Below are 19214 nucleotides of genomic sequence, written 5' to 3'. Positions count from 1 at the left end.
TCGTTAAATAATGTTTAACAATAAAAAAAAGTGAAAGTTTTTTATTGAAACAAAGTATAAAATATATTTGCGCATGTTCATAAAATTGCGCCGGCGCAATACATAAATATTCGAGTTTGGATTGGTTGTATAGTTCAGTAGATTTGTGAACAGCATCTAACTCTTTAGTATAGCACAGTGCATCCGGCGTGATGTTGTTATATGTTGTTTTACGTACTGTTTTATCAATTTCCTTCGGGGCAATTATACAAATTCTAATATTTTTTCTTCAAAATTCAAATATCTTGAAAGTGCAAGCTTTCCTTCCACCGGGAGCTGGTTAGTTTGTGTTTCATATTATATTTTTATAGATTTAAAATTGAAGGGCTTGTTGTTTCACTTTGTGTTATGCCGGTTAATGTCAGAAAATCTACGATATATATATATATATATATATATATATATATGTATATAAGATTAATATTTTCATAATATTCGTTTTTTTAGTTCTTATATGATAATGCATTAAATTTATTCCAGTATAGTTTCTATTGTTTAGATTTTGTTTAATTTTATCGTTCATATGTATATTTTTCGTTATACTAGTTTATATATATGAATTCCTAAATAGTCAAAAGAATTGCAAATATTATATTAGATGAAAAATAATAAAAATTCTACATAGAATGTTCATATTTTATAAGTGAACATTTATTTCGCTCACATATATGATTTATCAATTCTCATTCATTCAGTTTCTCATTGGCGCGCATTTTTCGAAAACGAGTATAACTTATATGATGGTGTGGATACGTCACAGTTGAAGAAAGTTTGCAACTTGTACGTCATAGAATTCAAGTTTCCGTGACCATGTATATTATTGTAATGCGTGAGTTTCATGTCGACCTACTCAAAATCGCTGAAGAAATTAGGTGGCAGAATTTAGAAGACTTTAGGTAATTCCTCGGTCAGCTGCATATATCCACTAATCGATATTATTATCGACGCCACACTTCCCGATGTACATAAGTACATACATATGCACATATAACATCAAGTTTTATGTAAGTACTATACAATTCGCTGACATACGGAACATTTAATACCGACTAAAGTCACGCTTCCATTGAACATTCCCACGCAACCAGAACTATTTGTTGGATGCGAATGATATTGAACTTGAATGCCAAAGACCTTCGGCAAATCGTATTAGATCATTTTATAATTTATTTTGTATACAAATATGTAGTCTATATAATTTGGTGCAAAGTTTCAATGAAATTTTGAAAGTAAATATAACAAATGTTATACTCTGTTATATTCTGTTGAACAATTTAATTAAAGAATACATTTTTTTAAGATAAAAATCTTTAAATTTAACATAATTTAATAATAATTTAATGGATACATAGATATTTGAGTTTAGTTAAATAATTATAGATTTTGTATTTTTGTATCCTAATAAGCACATTAAATATATATAAATTCATCGTGTATTTTTTTATATTTTTATTTTTACGCAAATTTGATCCATTGTGTAATTTTATCATATGTAAATAATTATTATAAAACGTAATGACATTTTTAATGTTAGATTATAAAAATATTAGATATTTTTTTAATATTTTTCTTGACAAAGATAATTTTTTAATTGTTGCGTGTTAAAATTTTTTGAAACAGAACTACCGGAAGTACAAATAAAATAAACACTGCGAATTATAGGATATGTAAGTAGTTGTACGATATGCATTATTTTCGCAAATATAAGACAACGAAAATTTGAGTTCGTTGCATGTATCTAAATATGAAAATCATAAGAAATTTATATTATTATATTTTATTAAAACATTATTAATATTTTAATACAATTTCATAATTTAATTTTTTCAAAAAAATACTATTTCATACATCATTAATTGTGCATAATTACAATCTTAATTGTTCAATTTTATATCAATTTAAAGAAAAAAATTATAAATATTTTATAAAGCACACAATGTTTATATATATTTATACATTATATTTTAAAAATTTTAAAAATCGAATATATTAAATTTCACCTTAGAAGAGAATTAATTTCATTTAAGATTCAATTAAAGTATTTATATATAAATATTTTCGAAATTTATTAATTAATTAAATATAATTAATAATTAATAAAAGCAAAATGTATCGTTTGCAATGATTAACTGATTAAACCATGCAATTAAATTCTTGGCAATGAAGTTTTACGTACGATAAATTGAAATTAGATAATAGTAAGAGTTTAATTACGTAACCAACAATAAGTTGTAACAATGCGCATCAGAAAGGATTATAAAGGCACGGTTTGTAATAGAATAGAAGGTAAAATTTCGAGGAGACTAATAAGAATCAATTTACATTATTTTCACCATAGGAACTCAGTTCCCTATCGATTTAACACTACCATCATTGTCTAAAAATACTCAAGGTGTACATCATGAATCTTTACATTAAACGACTATAAATCAAAAGTTTGCGTAATCGTAAAATCTTTCTATTTGTTATGTTTGTTTTATTTTAGAATAGAATAAAATCTCTATTATATTAAAAATTCTCTATAAAAATTGGTTATATGATGATCTTAGTAGCAAATTTTATTTATTTACGAATAAATGAATAATTTTATTCATCTTTTTTATTTTAATGATAATTATTTGTCAAATCAAGATTTATCTAGTTTGAAATTTGATCATGAAATTTTTTTTTAATCAAAAAAAAAAAAAAATTAAGTGATTCATTTTATATATTATAATAATTTCATTGGTCAATGACTTCGTATAAAGTAATAAGTAATTTATAGTCACGCATTGGCATGACAAACTTTTTGGAAGTTTGTGTAGTAAGTTTGTGCACTTTATTTTAATCGATAATCTCATATTTCTTGAACTTGTTGAAATAATTTTCCAAATTTGTTATTGACATGTTCTATATATATTATAATTAATATCGATCGATTCAATAATATCGAATCAAAAACAAGTTAACTTAATTATCTATTTAGAGATCATTTCTTTATGAGAGATTTCTATTAGAGATTTAATTCATTTATCTAATAGAATAATGAAATAATATTTATGAATTTATTTTATGTATTTTATTTTATATATTAATTTCAAATTTTATGTTTCAAATAGAAAAACTTATTTTAATTAAGGTATTAAATATCCAAATTATAATATAAATATAATATAACTATCTAATAATTGAAAATATTGACTATACATATGTATGGGTAATCTAATCACAAAATTGTAGTCGACAAAGTACATACGGATGATACTTCCGGTCCGGAACTACAAACAGACCATAAAATCAAGCTGCTGTAATACCAAACAAATTCATTCATTTCTTTCAAGTTTAAAACAATTTATTTATTTCAAAAAATTATTCGAAAATAAATTTAAAATAAATAAAATTAAAAATTAATAACGAAATATTTAATTATTATTCAATTTCGATTATTTTTAAAACAAAAATCTAAATAGTAATATTCTTTACTTCCTGTTTCTCTCTCCCTGTTATATACAGGGAGAATAATTTGCAACTTTCACAAAGGAAGAAGATAGCGTGATAACTCTATCAATATTTGAGTTCGTCTGCGATTATACGATCGCAGTTTCGCAAACGATTTGCATGACACAAGGTTATTGTCCTTATCAATAGCCAATGAATTCCTAGAAAAGTAAAGTTTTTGAGCATCGATGCATTCATGCATTTGTCTTTTTTTCTTTTACTATTAGCTATGTGAAAATTTACAATGTTTAAAAAATTAAAAAAAATATATTTTATAAAAATTTATAAAATTTTACATTTATTTATTTTATTTACTCCTTACATTCTATTATTATGAAATATTATTATAAAATTTTTTGTTCTAATTTCAATATAATTTATTTTAAATTTATTGATTAATAAATCAAATAAATCATATTAAAATATGTTTTTTTAATTTCTATTAATTTTATAATTATAAATTTTATAATTTATTAATAAATATATTTTATCACAGAGGATGAAATTATTCTCATTGAACATCTACCAGGACGTCGGGTACATCTTCAGGATTTTTTTTGGTCAGATGCAAAAGATGCTCCATCATGGATAGATCAAGGGTTGACTTTTTATGAAACTAAAACAGTTCATCATACTGTAACATTATATTCATCTGCAGAAGACAAAGATAATCATAAATCACTATTTCCTGATCAAACTGATTCTACTGAACCAAAATGCATTACTTGTATTGAACCTACACCTAGATTAAATAATGATGAAAATCAAAATATTGGTATCCTTATTGGAGAAGATCCTGGACCAAGGTATTTATTTATTATTTTTATATAAATAAATTTTATGTAAAAATTAAGTTAAAATTGTATTATAATGCTTAACAGTATCTTAATAATGTATTTAATAATATATTTCGAGGTCATTAAAATTAGTGATATGTAAGTCTTTTTTATAAGTCTTTTCAAATAATTATTGTAGTTTGTTTATATAAAACATAAAAATAAATATAATTATATAAAACAAATTTTAAAAATAATATTTAATATAATCATTATTCATTACAATTTTAGTTTTTTATTTATTTATTGTAAATAATTTTTTAAAATATTGTAAATAAATTGTTTTTAATTTTTTAAATAAATTAATATTATTATTGTTTATTCTTTTTAGATATTGGTTGCTAACAGTTCTTCGTGCAGGTGAATCTATACCACCTAAAATTGAACTGAAATTAGCTCGATTATATAAGACTGCATTTTTAAGACAACAACAACGTCATCTTGGACTTTTACAAACAAATACACGATTACGAAGAAGTACAAGAGGACACGCACTTGTTAAAACTAAGGTATATATGAATCTGACATATTTAAATTTGCATGTTTTTAAAATTAAAAATATGAATAAATAATTTATAATAAGTAATAAGATTTTTTAATATATAAATATAATTTTTAATTTATATATTAAAAATATTAATTTATATATAAAATTAAAATCAAAATTTAAAAAAAAATATTCTTTAAATATTTTTTTAGTCAGAAATTGCTGATCAAAATGAAATATATGAAAATCCTGCAAACTCACCTACTAAATTGAGAGTTCAAACGAATTCAGAAGCTCAAATTTCAACAATGCCAAATAGCATAAAATTGGTTCAAGTATCTACTTTTAATAATACTCTTTTACCAACATCTAATGTTAATGATATTGAAAATCATAGTGAACATATTCAAATGGATAATTTTTATTTAAAAAGATTAAGTCTTATCAAAGATAAAAAAAATGTACCAACTACAACAGCATCATTAGATTTCAATGAAAATATCACAAATTACACAAATCAACATTCCTTGGAGAATAACGTATCCTTTAATTTGTCTTCCATGATGAATAATCTTCAAGATTATAAAAATAATTATTCAATGTCAGAACAAGAAGTATCTAATATTGATGGAAAGAATATAAGCAAACATTCTAAATTACGTTTATTAGATCATACTGGAGAGGAAACTGTTCAAGTTAGAATGCAAAATACAAGCATAACTGAAAATGGTGCCACAAAGTTGATTTACTCTGTTCACTTAGGTGGAAAACCTGTACCTGCAGAAACAGCTGCTAGAGATATGGCTCTTTTGTCATCCCAAGAAGTTGCATTGGAACTTGGTGCACCAGTTCTTATTCAAAGTGAACGTAAATGTCTATTTATAAATACATTTATCAATTATCTTTTGCAACTTTTTATTTTATTAATTGATCATCATGATATAAAAAAAAATTTACAGTACTTATAATTTTAGTTTTTTTATATTTAAAAAATTATATAATATTTTTAAAAAGAGATTAATATATTAAAAAATAGAAGTATGAACCGTTTTTAATAGGATTATCTTGTATTTTTTATAGCTTGTTTATTTTATTTTTATAGCTTATTTGAAAGAAACACGACCATTGGCTCTTTCAAGAAAAAGAGATGCATGGCTATTAATTGGTGCAGCAAGTGCTGGTTTTATTTTGTTAGCATTTGTTGTGATGGGATTAATTTTTGCAGCAAAAAGAAAAAGAGCACATAGTGCAGTAGCTGCACCTCCAAGTCATCATATTTTAAAGAAAAAAAGAGAATATATACAAGCAACTGTTGATAATAATGCCTGTTCAACATCGGAAATGGAAATTAAGGTATATTTATTTAATTAATATGTATATTGATTAGTTTTTAATATCAATTATAATTTAAAAAATTATAATTCGCTTAATAGTTTGTATAATATTAATTATACAAATGCAAAATTTTCGAAAGAAAATATATATTCATATAATAAATATAATAAAATTATATATTCATATTATAACGAATCTAGACTCATTATAACAAAAATAGACAGTTAAAATTACAGAGAATCATAGCAACAAACTTATGTATTTGTTCTTGATGATGATAATGAGTTATTGACATCAGTGAAATAATGTATTTTCTTCTAAATTGATTTGTTATGAAATAGTCCTATTGATCTTTTGCAAATTCTATCCTTCTTTATAGACTGACGGTACCAGTCAGAGACAAACCCTTGGTAGTTTGTCGAGAACTCCAGTCTCTATTGAAACTCCCGATAGTCTTGAGGCAGGAATTCATGAAGTTTCGAGCGACAACGACGACGAACAAAAAAGTAAAGTACGGGAATCAAGTCCGTGGGAACATTCTCTAAAAAAATCAAGGTATAATAAATTATAAAAATAATAAAAAATGAATTTTCTAAAATTGTTTATATATTTTTTTATTAAATTTTAGATTCAATTGTACTTATATTTTGTATTTTGAAAATAATTTTAAATTTTATAATAAATTAATAAATATTTTAAATTATTTATTTTATATTAAATTGATAAATATAATTAATAAATATAAGTTTTTGCATTTATTATAAAAAATGTAATTTGTAATATTTAATGTATTCTTAATTGATATTGTTTAATTGTAGACTCATACATGGAAGAATGTCTCGAACAAATGCCATTGATACACCTCGAACTTCTGATTCAACAGATGTAATTGTAGATCATTTAGAAACGTTAGATTCTTTGGAAAATAATTATACAAAACAAGAAGAAGCTACTGCTTCACCATATTCTTATCTTTCTATGCCATCTTGTAAGACATTTCCCAGCATGAAAAGTGTTGAACCACTTTCCAGAGTATTGGAACCAGTTATGGTGAGCAAATTTTTATATTATTTATTCTATTTTTATTCTTAATTAAAATTATAAGGAATACATAATATTAAATATAAAATTAAAAATTTAAAATTATTAAAATAAAAATATTAAAAATGATTTATCATTTCATATTTGTCACAATTTTTATGTTATTAAAATTTTTTTAATATATATATATATATTTGTTTTATTTAGGTCAAACATTTAGATATAGATTCTCCAAAAGAAATGAGACGAGAAAAAGATCATTTTGATGTTTATAGAGATGATGAAGATAAATTTTTTGCGCGAACTTCAAGTGCAATCAAAGATCCTGGAGTTGTAGGTCCTATAGTTTGGAATCTTCGAAAACAAAACTTATCTGCTGAAAGTACGATTTTTTTTTAATTTATTTATTATACTAATTTATTGATAATATTTTTTATATTATTTTTCTATTATATAGCCTTGTTTTTAATATATTTTTATATATTTCAAGTGCATTATAGAAATTGATATAATGAATTAAAATAAAAATGAATTTCAAACTTATTTTATTTTATTTATATAATTTATTCATACTTATTTTTACATTTTAAAATTAATTTTTAAATAATTTTTAGTAATTTCTTAGTAAAACACATATAAAAAATATTATAGATATATATATATATATATAATATTTTTTTAATATAATTTCAGATAATGGTACATTAGAAACAGAAGCTGATTCAAGTTACATAATGTCATCTGGACCTGTAGGAAAAGCAAGAAAAAGACTTCACGAACTTCTTGAAGATTCTTTTAGTCTTTTTGGAAGTAGAGATCAAAAATCAGATGTACAATTATATACCACACAATCGACTTCAATAGGACGTATACCAGACACTTTTACAATATTTTCAGAAACTAAAGAAAGATCTACTCATGCGAGGTATTTAAATTGTAATTATTTTTTAAATATTTTCCATTAAACATCATTAATAAATAAAAATAAATTTGTATCTATATACTGTAAATTTGATGAAGAAAAATTATTTATTTGATTAAATAAATTTTTAGATTTTTTTTTTTGAAATGCAATTTATAATATTATGTTAATATTATGTTAATATAAGATTATAATATTATGTTAAATTTATATATTATTATAAATACATAATAATATATTTTTTGTTACTATTATTATAATTATTTATTTATTAATTATAATTATAATTATATTATATTATAATTATAATTATATATATAATTATATTTATTTATTATATAATAATTATAATATAATATAATAATAAAATATTCATAATAATTAATTATAATATTATAATATAAATAAATTATAATTTATTTATATTTAAAATTTAAAATAATTATTTTAATATTGTTTTTTAGTCCTGTATCTTCACCATCAACAGAAATGCATACTCGACCTCGCACATCGTTACTGCTAAAATATAATACGATAGATAACAATAGAACTGTTGAAAATGGACATTTTGTATCATCTCGTAATAATTGGGGTTCCAGACCATTAAGTGCTGGTCCATTTCATAAGCCTAATTTACCGATTGTAAATTCGAGACGCATACTTACAGATTGTCAACTTTCACAAGAAGATCCAGCAATACCATTGATAGCTTCAATTAAGAAAGAACTTGAAAAATTTTCTTCGCAATAAACAATCAAAGAATTACGATATTAAGCAATAAAAAGTATTAAAAACTGAAGTACAATTAAATATAATCCAAAGATATAATTGAAAAAAACTATTAAAGAGATTAATAAGTATAATTTCAATTATATTTCTATTTTTATTTTCTATAAAGATTAATATTATTGAAAATATTCAAATAAAAAATTGTTATATTTCTTATACCGAAAATGATTATATGACAAGATTTTCTTGATTATAATTTAAAAAAATTAATTATGATGATTATTAGTATGAAAATATCACATAATAGAAATTATATAATTTCTATAAGTAATTTGTAAGATGGGAAGAAAATATATAAAAATCAGTATTTAAATTTGCATTTATAATAATTGTAAATATTTAACAAAATTTTATATGTACAATCAATGTTTCTATTCCATGTAATATATATAACATAATGTATTGAAATCTATTGAGATTGAACTCATTCATTGAAATGATATATACAAATACAGTGTGACTTTTATTAGCGATTTAGTCGATTTTTTCTATAAAACTATATATGTATTATATATCATACTAAATTATTACAATTATTGAATATAGAAAGACTGCCAAAATTAGAAAAAATTTTTTTTTAAATATTTTTTTGCATATTTTTTTTATATTCTATTTTTGTTTATTCAAATAATATATTTGAATAGACAAAAATTGGTATGTTGTTATTATTGTCATTATAAGTTATTATTAAATCATTTATTTATTTATTAATTAATATATTTTTCAATTTATCGTTGTACATATTATTATACTAGTTAATCATATTATTATACTATTGTAATTGTTTAATATAAATCGTTTTACTAATTTGTATTATTGTATTTGTAATTGTTTAATATAAATCGTTCACTTCTTAACAATTATTTAAATTTTATGTTATAAATCTTATAAATTTAAAAAATACAATTTTATAATTAGTTCCGTCCAATATAAAAGACTATTTTTAAATACGATGTATATTTTAATAATCGAAACAAATAAATTATTGATATTTTTATTTTTGTACATTCGATGAATATACATAAATTCCGTTATTTTGTTTTGGTTTATTAATTTTTAAAGATATTTATAAATTTTTTATCATACTTTTAATATTTCAATAAATCGATCATTATTGCAAAAATCTTTGTATGTATGTTCATATTGAAGCTTAAGAATAGGATATTTTTTTGTAAAAAATTGTATATATTCAGGATGAGTTGTATCAACTTCTAAAAACAATCGTCCTCCCGGTTTTAAAGCAGTAGCAGCATATTTTAATAAAGGTTTAATAATTTTCAAACCGTCATCTCCCCCATCAAATGCCATTACATCTTCGTAACTAAAGAATAAAAGCAAGATTATAAAAAATACAATTTTATAAATATAAATATATATAATTATAAATATAAAATATATAAATTTATATAAAAAATAATTTAATTACATTTTAATTTCAGGTATTAATGTAGATATTTGTTTAGTTGGTATATAAGGTGGATTACTAACTATAAAATCAAAAGTTTTAGAATTCAAATCGAGATTTTTAGATTCATTTAATACATTCGAAATTTCTATCGATCCATTATCTTTAAGACTTGCATGCACAACATTGATTCGATCTTTTAAATCTAATTTATCTCGATTTTCTTTAGTTAATTCGCATGCTTCTGGATTTGAATCAATTGCTATACAATTAACCTACAAAATAATTTTATGTTGTATAATAAAATTTTTATTATACATTATAAGAAATTATTTTCAATCAAATAAATGTATGATTATGTTAATGATCTATTATAATAATTACTGTTTTATTAGCATGTGCAATCGCAAGAGATATGGCTCCAGAACCACATCCAATTTCTAAAATTTCCTGTTTATTGTTATCAGAAGACTTTAAAGCTTTTAAAATATAATGGACTAATATTTCAGTTTCTGGTCGCGGAATAAAAATTGGCGGAACTAATTTCAAAGTAATATCACAAAAATCCCATTCTCCTATTATATATTGAACTGGCATTCTGTAAAGATTTGATTTTATTAAAAAAATAATATATATAACAAATATATAAATTTTATAGAATTATAATTGTAACAATTAAATTTTTACCTCGATAATCGACATTCGCATAATGAATCTAATGTATCGCGCTGAACTGACGTAAGTCGTTTATTTTTTATATCTACAAGATCTAATATCTGAAAATAATTTAACACTATAATTTTATTTTAAAACTTGAAAGTAAACTGAAATATTTTTGATTTTATTTTTATAACACTAAATAATAATTGTATTTATTTTAATTATATTTGTTATTTATTTATATTTTTTCTCATATATTACTTAATTTCATAACATTGAATAATAATTATTAAATCATTAAAGATCATGCAAAGATTTAATATTTTATTATTAATTATAATATTTTTAATAGCAAAAAAAGTATATAAATAAAAAATTAAAATTATATTACAAAATATTTAATGCTTATAATAGTATAATAATGGTGATACCTTGTTAGTGCCTATGACGTGCGCAACAATGTGCTCAATCGATTCTACGGGTTCTGGAATATGTTCGTTCTTAAACCGGTTACTCCATTCTTCGATTATTTCACCGACAGTAGGACATTGTACGTTTATTGTGGATAGATTTCGTGTTGATCGATTAAATGTGGTTATTTTAGCTTTACTACATTGTACATATGCTTCTGCACTTAAAATACTCAAGAAAGATCGAGTACTCGAAAGACAGCGAAACATTATGTTTCATATAAAATAATTTATTATTAATCAATTACGCTTTTAACGAAAAATTATTACACATAATGTGTACATGTGACATACAAAATACTTAAATACATATTCTATCTATTTATTAAACTCACAATTCTTAACTCTCTGCTAAATTCTAGTATGTGCTGCCAGCTATTGACAAACACATTTAATTATTTTTACTTACAATACAACTTACAACGTCGATCGTGCAGAGAAAAGTTGAGAAGAAGTAATTAAATATTTTATGGGGCAAGTAAATTATTATTATCAACTTATTTAATTATAAATATTTATATATATACATATATATATATATAAAATACATATTTTAATACGAAAATTCATTAAATAGAAAAATAAAATATATGGTTTTCAAAAATAATATAAAATAAAAATGTATTCTGCATGTTTGAAAAGTCTATTTTTCAATTATAATTTATTTTAAAATATAATTATTTTATAATTATTTCTTTGCTTTTTTATGTAATATTGTCTTCTTAAATTGATAATTATATAGCTTAAAATTTTTAAATTCAAAACATACCGTTTATTTTGTGTTCAGTCGATAACGTATTATCGATTAGCAGCGCATGCGCAAAAATATGTAACGGAAAGAAGGGTACGAATCTATAGACCATCATTCAGTTTAAGACGCCAGCAGTCGCCACCGGTCCAACTTGTAACTTGCAACATAGTCTGCCATGACAGTCGTCGGTGTCACACGAGTGCACTATTAAACTTTCATCTATTATTGACTGTATCTTTCTGACAAAGAAAACAATCCAATGAACTAAGCTATTATACGTTCTGACAACACATCGTATAATCATTTTGAAGCGACGGCACAATTATAATAAGCAATTAAGATCTACAGAATTATATTGCACGCGTCTTCGGCCTAGTGAATGGCGGCGAGTGGTGTGGTGTCGGTGTTGTGACGTGTGTCTCGTGCCGCGTTGACTGTCAGTTTTGTCATGTATCAAAAATCGCATCATTTCTAAGTTTCGTGTGACATCATTGATCGTATTTATAGTTCGCATAATTGTGCCTCGAAGGATTAAATATATATGCTGTTGTAACATTTAACATTCCTTTTCATAACTGTGTGGCATTTGTTTACGAGCAGAAGTTTACGATTGCCTAAAAAGTGCGAGAGTAAGGTGTGGTGAAAAATGACATGTAGATTCTCATTGCTCTTTCACTCCTGCTTCTCTTTCTCCTTTCCAACCTTTTCCCCTTCCTCTTTGTTCTAGGCACGCGTATTCCTATTCTTCTCTTCCTTCATCCATTCTTCCCTGCCTTCACCCATCCGTATACCGGCGATTCGAAAGCCTTGCGAAGGTAAAAGTTCGCTGTCACGCGCGATTGTCACGGTATTGTTTTCACACGGAACGATACTTTCCGTGATGAAGTAATGAAGAAAAAATTTAATACGATCAACATAAAGGAAGACTATTAAAGTGCTTAAAATTGTGTTTTTAATCAATTATCTTGCATTGTATATAGAAGAACATTTTCAACTCGTTTTAATTGAGAAGAAAATTATTTTCCTGTTGATAAAAAGACGCACGAAATAGAAGAAATGGAAGAATCTTAGAAAAAATTCAGCTTTGAAATATCTTGTTGGGATTGAATGCCGGAAACGACCGGCCATGAAGAAACAGTTTGCTCTGGTAGGTTCACGCCCCTATACGCGTCACGTCTTGCTATATCGTCAATCATCGACTGAAAATCTATCAATGTATATAGTGTTTCGTGATTTGTGTTGCGTGAAAACCTAGTGTTGGAAATTTAATCGGAGTAATGCGTGAGTGGTGGTCGTGTCTTTTATTCATTGTGTTTCGAAGAGAGAATATATTGAAACGTGTTGAAAACGTGCCTCGTATTGTATCGTAAAATAACGGGGCATCGAAAGTGACGTATCGTTTACTCGGAATTCATTCGTGACAGGGAATTTCCTGTTACCGATTTGCGCTCGCTTGGCGCGTACGCAACGTTGCGCGAGCGTACACGCCCCTTCCCCTCTCGTGTTTCTAGTGATCGTGTAGTTGTCGTAGGGGAGTGATTTTGTTGGTTGTTTAGTGTTTGCACGTAACGACAGTGTGACCAAGCACATATAGTCGTTTCGATGGACAGTGTCGTGTTATACGTGTGGGGCCAACCGAAATACGCGTCTGCGCGTAAAACTATACACGCGCGAATAATCAAAAGAGAAGAGATATCTTGTATTATCTCTTTCTCACATTCGACTCAAGATTGGTGCTGTGAATGAGAAGATGTTTAACTTTATGAAGAAGGCTACGGAGAAGGACGACAAGGAGAAGCGGAAGCGCGAGAAGAAAGAACGAAAAGATGTCAAGAAACGAGATCGCAGTAGTATGTCCGCTGAGGAATTACTACGTTTAGATGAAGTACGTGTTTTCTTTTTTATTTCTTTTATAATATTAATCGAATTAAAAAATAGATATAATAGATCAATAAATAATTTTTTATTCTTAAGAATTTCTTTTTTCATAAAATATATACTCTTTTCATATATAAAATATATATAAATATATATAGTCTATTTTATAATGTTTATCTCGTTTATTAGATTAAAAAATTGTTGAAGTATTATGCTGAAAATATTGAGTGTTGATCTTTATATACATACTGACTTTACTTACATACATATATTTTTTTCTTCTTGCTTATCAAGAACAGTGTGGATATATATACAGATAAGTAGATTTGTCAAGTTTGATTCATCATGGTTAAGCTTTGTATTTATGAATCTACTTTTCTGGATTCAAACATTTTTAAACAAATTGTTTTAAAATAGCATTTGATAAATGATAGCATTCAATATAATAACAAAATATTTTAAACGCATACGAAGGTTTAATCGATTTATTAATGTTTTAAAATAATTATAGTTTTTCTTAATTTAATCATGTATTAAAATATTTTTTATATAAATATTTCATATATTTTTCATTATTATTATCTTTATAATTAATAGCGATTTCGAATCTGATTAAATTTTTTTTTGAGAAATATGTTTAGAAAGAATATGATAAATGATAAGATAAATGATAATATCTATAGGTCGTTTTTATCGTATCTATATGTAGTAGATCTATATAATATACAGTACAAAAATATTAGTTAATATAGTTTTTAATTATATTTTTTTACGTAACTTTTTTTCTTATATTCAAAGAATTTATTAAAGTTAGAATTATCTTGATTATAACATAAATTCTTCAAGGATTTTTTATAATATCAAATTTTCTTTTAGAAAATTAAATAAAAATAAATTTTAATTAATAATTGAATATCATTTATTACAGAACATTATTGCGATTTCGATAATTATTGGGTAAATATATAAATTTAAATTATAATAATTTTTTTATAATGATTTTTGCGAAATCATATTTTAAAGACGAAATATTGTTAGATACATAAATGATCTATTAGAAGAATATTTTGAAAAATCGTTTTATAATATTATAAAATTTAATAGTTTTTATTAGTATAGTGATACAATGTAATAACATTTATCTGTATTTATCTAATTAGCATACATAGCATTGTACGTATTTAATAACGGGAAATAGATATATAAGTATTTACTAACGGAATATAAACAAATCGCGCATAAATTTGACTCTATTAATGTACAGCTTTGTTAATCAAATTATTTAATTAAGAATAGTTAATATATTCAAGAAATTTAATCCATTTAGAAAGAAAATAAAAAAAAATATAGAGTATTATAACACAGTTTACTATAACTTAGGATTTTTTTTTATTTTTATATATTCCTTCAATTTTTTCTTCTATGCTAATATAATTTTTTTATAACATTAATTATTTTTTATCTCTATTATTATTTTATCCAGAAAAATATTTTTTATTGTGCATAATGATAAATATCATGATAAATCGTATGATTTATAGTTACATTATAATTTGTTTATCTTAGAGAAATATCGTAATAGTACGGTAGTAATAATAGCACTTTGTAATTAAAGAGGAAATACAGATGCTTCATCAGCAAGTAGTAGAACTCAAGTGAAAGTAACATTAAGCTTAATTCCCAGTTGATGGTGATTAAGTTATTCAGAATCTAAATATTTATACTAAAAAATATGAAATTATATCTTTTTATATATGGATATATAATTATTATATTATACACATAATTATTACATTACGTTACATTAATACATCTTTCATAAAATAGTTTTACGTTTAGATTTATAGATAAAAAAAATGTAATTTTGCATATATTATGAAATAATATATGCATGGTTTTGAAGTCTTATTTATTTATATAAAATTCTATATATATTATCCGTATATAAAAATTTATTCAAAAATTATTTTAATTGGTTGATTTTTATACAAAAATTTATAATTTCATCTTCTATATTTTTTTAAAACTATATTTCACAGTTTATATTTCTTTTTCTAATAAATAATGATATTAATATTGAATTATTTTATGAGTTTTATGGAATCTACAAAATATTCTCAATTCCTTGCTTTGCTATATATAATATTTATATATAAAAAAAAATATAACAATGTTCAAAAATTTCACGTTATATTTTTATGATTGAAATTCTTTGATATTTCTCTCAAAGTCGTTTAAATTTACCAAGTTTAAAAAATAAAATCAGAATTTTCGGATAAGTTTCTTGAATTTTAAAATAAATAAATTAATGTAAAATATAATAACAAAATATATCTATTTTATTTTGCAGGTTCGAAGATCATTGAAGATTCCTGGTCGGCGGAAGGAGAAGGAAAAGTTACCGAGTGGTATCACTGCGGACTATAGTGCTTCATTTTTCGCGTATCTAGATCGTGATCTCTTGGAAAATTCGCAAAACTCATCGAGCTCAGGCCAAAGTGTTCGTGCCGGTAATAATTGGTCCAATAGGACACCAGATGGTTTAACGCAAAGCGATTCATCAGAAACTTCCTTAACCTCTTTGACCATTACGACAACTACCTCTTCAGTTACGCCGACGAACGTGTCTGGTCAATCGGGAAAAAATTTGCCACCACTGCCACCGAAACCTCCGAAACGAGGAATTCTTAAAGGACCACGTTTAAGCGTCAGCAGCACTGTGAATTCATTGTCAGAGGAAAATCAATTGCCAAACGGAAACGAGACAAATTATCAGGAGGCTAGCAATCTATTGGTCAGAAACACTTTGCAGAACGAAGTGATTGCGTATCAGAACGTGCCCACTCATTTATCAGGATTTGGGAACGCTGTTAACAAAGAAGAAGCTTGTAGCGAGGAGGAGACACAAATTGGACAGAGTTCGTGGCAAGTGTCGCCTCAGCGAACATCCCAGCAGATTCAACAACATCAACAACAAAATCAGCAACAACATCATCATCATCATCATCATCACCATCATCATCAAAGCGACACCAAATTGCTGCAGGTTAGTTAAAAAAAAATTAATTGATTTTAGAAGATATTATAATAATGTTTGATAATGTTTGAGATATTCATAAATTCTTTAAATTGATAAATTAATTCTTCAAATTAAACTTTAAGATTTTTTTAAATAAATAATTTTCAGATATTGCATAGAAATGGATTGAGCATAGAAATTGTCAATTAATTAGATATACATTTACCATTTTTTGATTAGAATAATTTTTTATTTTTACTTCAATATTGCAATAATGTAACATCTAATATTCTGATGATTCAATTATATGAGATAATTGTAAGGAGAAGTATTTATAAAATTAGATCATAAGTTCTATGTCAGATATTGAGTTATATTAAATAATTAGGTGGAATTAATTCAAATATTATCAAATGAATTGTAGTATAAAACTAATATATAACTCAAAAACAAAGATTAAGTAAAACATATGTTTTTTTATCAATTTCATGTGCTAAATCCATTTTTGAAACGGTTCATATTCTATAGGACAATCTATGTATTTATTAATGTCGTTTTTTTATATTTTTTATTTAGTTTTATTTTTTATTGTAAACTTATATTTTGTAAACTTTCATCTCGTTAGCATGGTTTTTTTTTCTCTTTATATATTCTTATGAAAAGAAACTGCAACCATATATTTATTGTTCATTAAACTAAAATAGTTTTTCAGTTCTAATCTTTGGACTATATTTATATATAAAATTCATTTAAAATTTGTTGATTAGCATTGATGTAGTTCGGAAAATCAATGATTAATAATAAAAACATATTTTTTATAAGATATTTTTCTAAGAAGATATAATTTATTAAAATTTGAATTCTGTATCACCGAAAAAGAATATATTTATTATTTATTTAGTATTAATATAAAAATATCTATTACACTGATTTCATTATTGAAATTTCATCTTTTACAGGTGGTGACCAGTGCAAGTCCCTCTGCAGATTCTCTAACAGATACAACGAATTCCAGTTTCGCTACACCACCTTTCAGTCTGTCGCCTGTAGGAGAATCTCAGGGTTTGTCGAGGTGGCGATCCTCGGCATCCTTCGAAGAGCAAGGGGTCGAGCTGCAGTTACCAGAGATTGTCCCTCTGGAACTGCCTGAACCTCGAGAGCTAACGATTCAGAGGCAACCACCGCCGCGAAACGATTTCGGTTTCTCATTGCGCCGAGCTGTGATCGTGGAACGAACCGCAAACGGTGTCACCCAAATGAGGCCGGTGATCTTTGCTGAGCCTGGTTCATTGATACAACACAACAACGATACCGGTTTACTACCAGGTGATAGATTGATCGAAGTCAATGGAATTAACGTTGATGACAAATCGCGCGAGGAAATCATCGATCTTATTAAAGGCTCCGTTAACAGTGTTACTGTAAAGGTAAGTTAAGAAACAATATATAAAATTACAATGTATAAAGCTACAAAAAATATATCATTTATTATGACATTTATATATTATATAATGATCTTAATTATTCATGATTTCGATTAAAGATTTTGATCGCGTAAATATTTTCGTAAATATAATATAATTTTAATAATTTTAAATATATTATCAAAATCAATAAGCTAATATTTTATACATTTTATACACAATCGATATTTGATTTTAATTTTTGAAAAATATTTTTAATTCTTTAATATTATGTTTTTTTAAATTTGACACAGGTTTGAATTACATTTAGGTTAGGTTAGATTTATGATATTTAAAAGATATTCTATTGTAGAATTTAAATTGATTGTGGAAATTTTAAAATTAGCGAAAATTTTAAAAATCAAAGATAAATACTACAAATGTTGATTATTGATCAATTGTTTTATATTTTGTATATATGTGAGTGTAGGATCGAGTTATCGTGGTGAGGGAGCATCGACCTGAGTATAAACAAAGATAAGATCGACTATCGACTTGTCAAAAAGATTATTCATATATATATTATAATTATACGTATAATAACAAAAATTAAATATTAAATTGATTGAAATTATATAACCTAAGCCATTGAAAAAATTTATAATGTCTTAAAAAGGAATAAAAGAAAATGCACCGTCACGA

The 19214-nt window shown here is 24.5% G+C and overlaps 3 protein-coding genes across 5 annotated transcripts in view; 2 read left to right on the top strand and 1 right to left on the bottom strand.

The window, feature by feature from the left end:
- Positions 1-64: 64 nt before the first annotated feature.
- Positions 65-9923, top strand: LOC100864503 (uncharacterized). The gene is made up of 10 exons (XM_031919962.2): positions 65-318; positions 4013-4322; positions 4684-4861; positions 5052-5706; positions 5942-6192; positions 6554-6729; positions 6993-7224; positions 7423-7597; positions 7909-8140; positions 8602-9923. The coding sequence occupies exons 1-10, from the start codon at positions 192-194 to the stop codon at positions 8885-8887; spliced, it is 2622 nt and encodes an 873-aa protein (XP_031775822.2). The 5' UTR covers positions 65-191; the 3' UTR covers positions 8888-9923.
- On the bottom strand, positions 9905-11854 carry HemK1 (HemK methyltransferase 1). Its single transcript, XM_003689598.4, has 5 exons — positions 11423-11854; positions 11019-11107; positions 10716-10929; positions 10353-10606; positions 9905-10247 (listed from the first exon to the last, which is right to left on the bottom strand). The coding sequence occupies exons 1-5, from the start codon at positions 11669-11671 to the stop codon at positions 10007-10009; spliced, it is 1047 nt and encodes a 348-aa protein (XP_003689646.3). The 5' UTR covers positions 11672-11854; the 3' UTR covers positions 9905-10006.
- A 494-nt stretch (positions 11855-12348) lies between these two features.
- LOC100864737 (Myosin heavy chain-like) overlaps positions 12349-19214 on the top strand; it is a 59969-nt gene continuing 53103 nt past the window's right edge. For 2 of the 3 annotated variants that reach the window (XM_086903255.1, XM_086903254.1), the window contains exons 1-3: positions 12349-14097; positions 16441-17136; positions 18069-18536. In XM_086903255.1, the coding sequence (XP_086759381.1) occupies positions 13963-14097; positions 16441-17136; positions 18069-18536 (1299 nt within the window). In that variant the 5' untranslated portion in view covers positions 12349-13962. The remainder of the gene's footprint in view (positions 14098-16440; positions 17137-18068; positions 18537-19214) is intronic. The other variant, XM_031920437.2, reaches the window with a different exon arrangement.

The sequence above is a fragment of the Apis florea genome, unplaced genomic scaffold (genome assembly GCF_048593485.1).
Source record: "Apis florea isolate Af1SG1 unplaced genomic scaffold, ASM4859348v1 contig_2291_pilon, whole genome shotgun sequence".
Classification (NCBI taxonomy): Eukaryota; Metazoa; Arthropoda; class Insecta; order Hymenoptera; family Apidae; genus Apis; species Apis florea.
Note: the sequence above shows the minus strand (reverse complement) of the source record. Positions and strands in the feature narration are given on the sequence as shown.

Excerpts from the sequence above, each read along its gene's own strand:
- LOC100864503 (XM_031919962.2), top strand. The coding sequence starts at position 192 with ATGTTGTTATATGTTGTTTTACGTACTGTTTTATCAATTTCCTTCGGG. Across the intron at positions 4,323-4,683 it reads GGAGAAGATCCTGGACCAAG|ATATTGGTTGCTAACAGTTC; the intron begins GTATTTATTTAT and ends TATTCTTTTTAG. Across the intron at positions 5,707-5,941 it reads AGTTCTTATTCAAAGTGAAC|CTTATTTGAAAGAAACACGA; the intron begins GTAAATGTCTAT and ends TTATTTTTATAG.
- HemK1 (XM_003689598.4), bottom strand. The coding sequence starts at position 11,671 with ATGTTTCGCTGTCTTTCGAGTACTCGATCTTTCTTGAGTATTTTAAGT. Across the intron at positions 11,108-11,422 it reads ACGTCATAGGCACTAACAAG|ATATTAGATCTTGTAGATAT; the intron begins GTATCACCATTA and ends AATTATTTTCAG. Across the intron at positions 10,607-10,715 it reads TTGCACATGCTAATAAAACA|GTTAATTGTATAGCAATTGA; the intron begins GTAATTATTATA and ends ATTATTTTGTAG.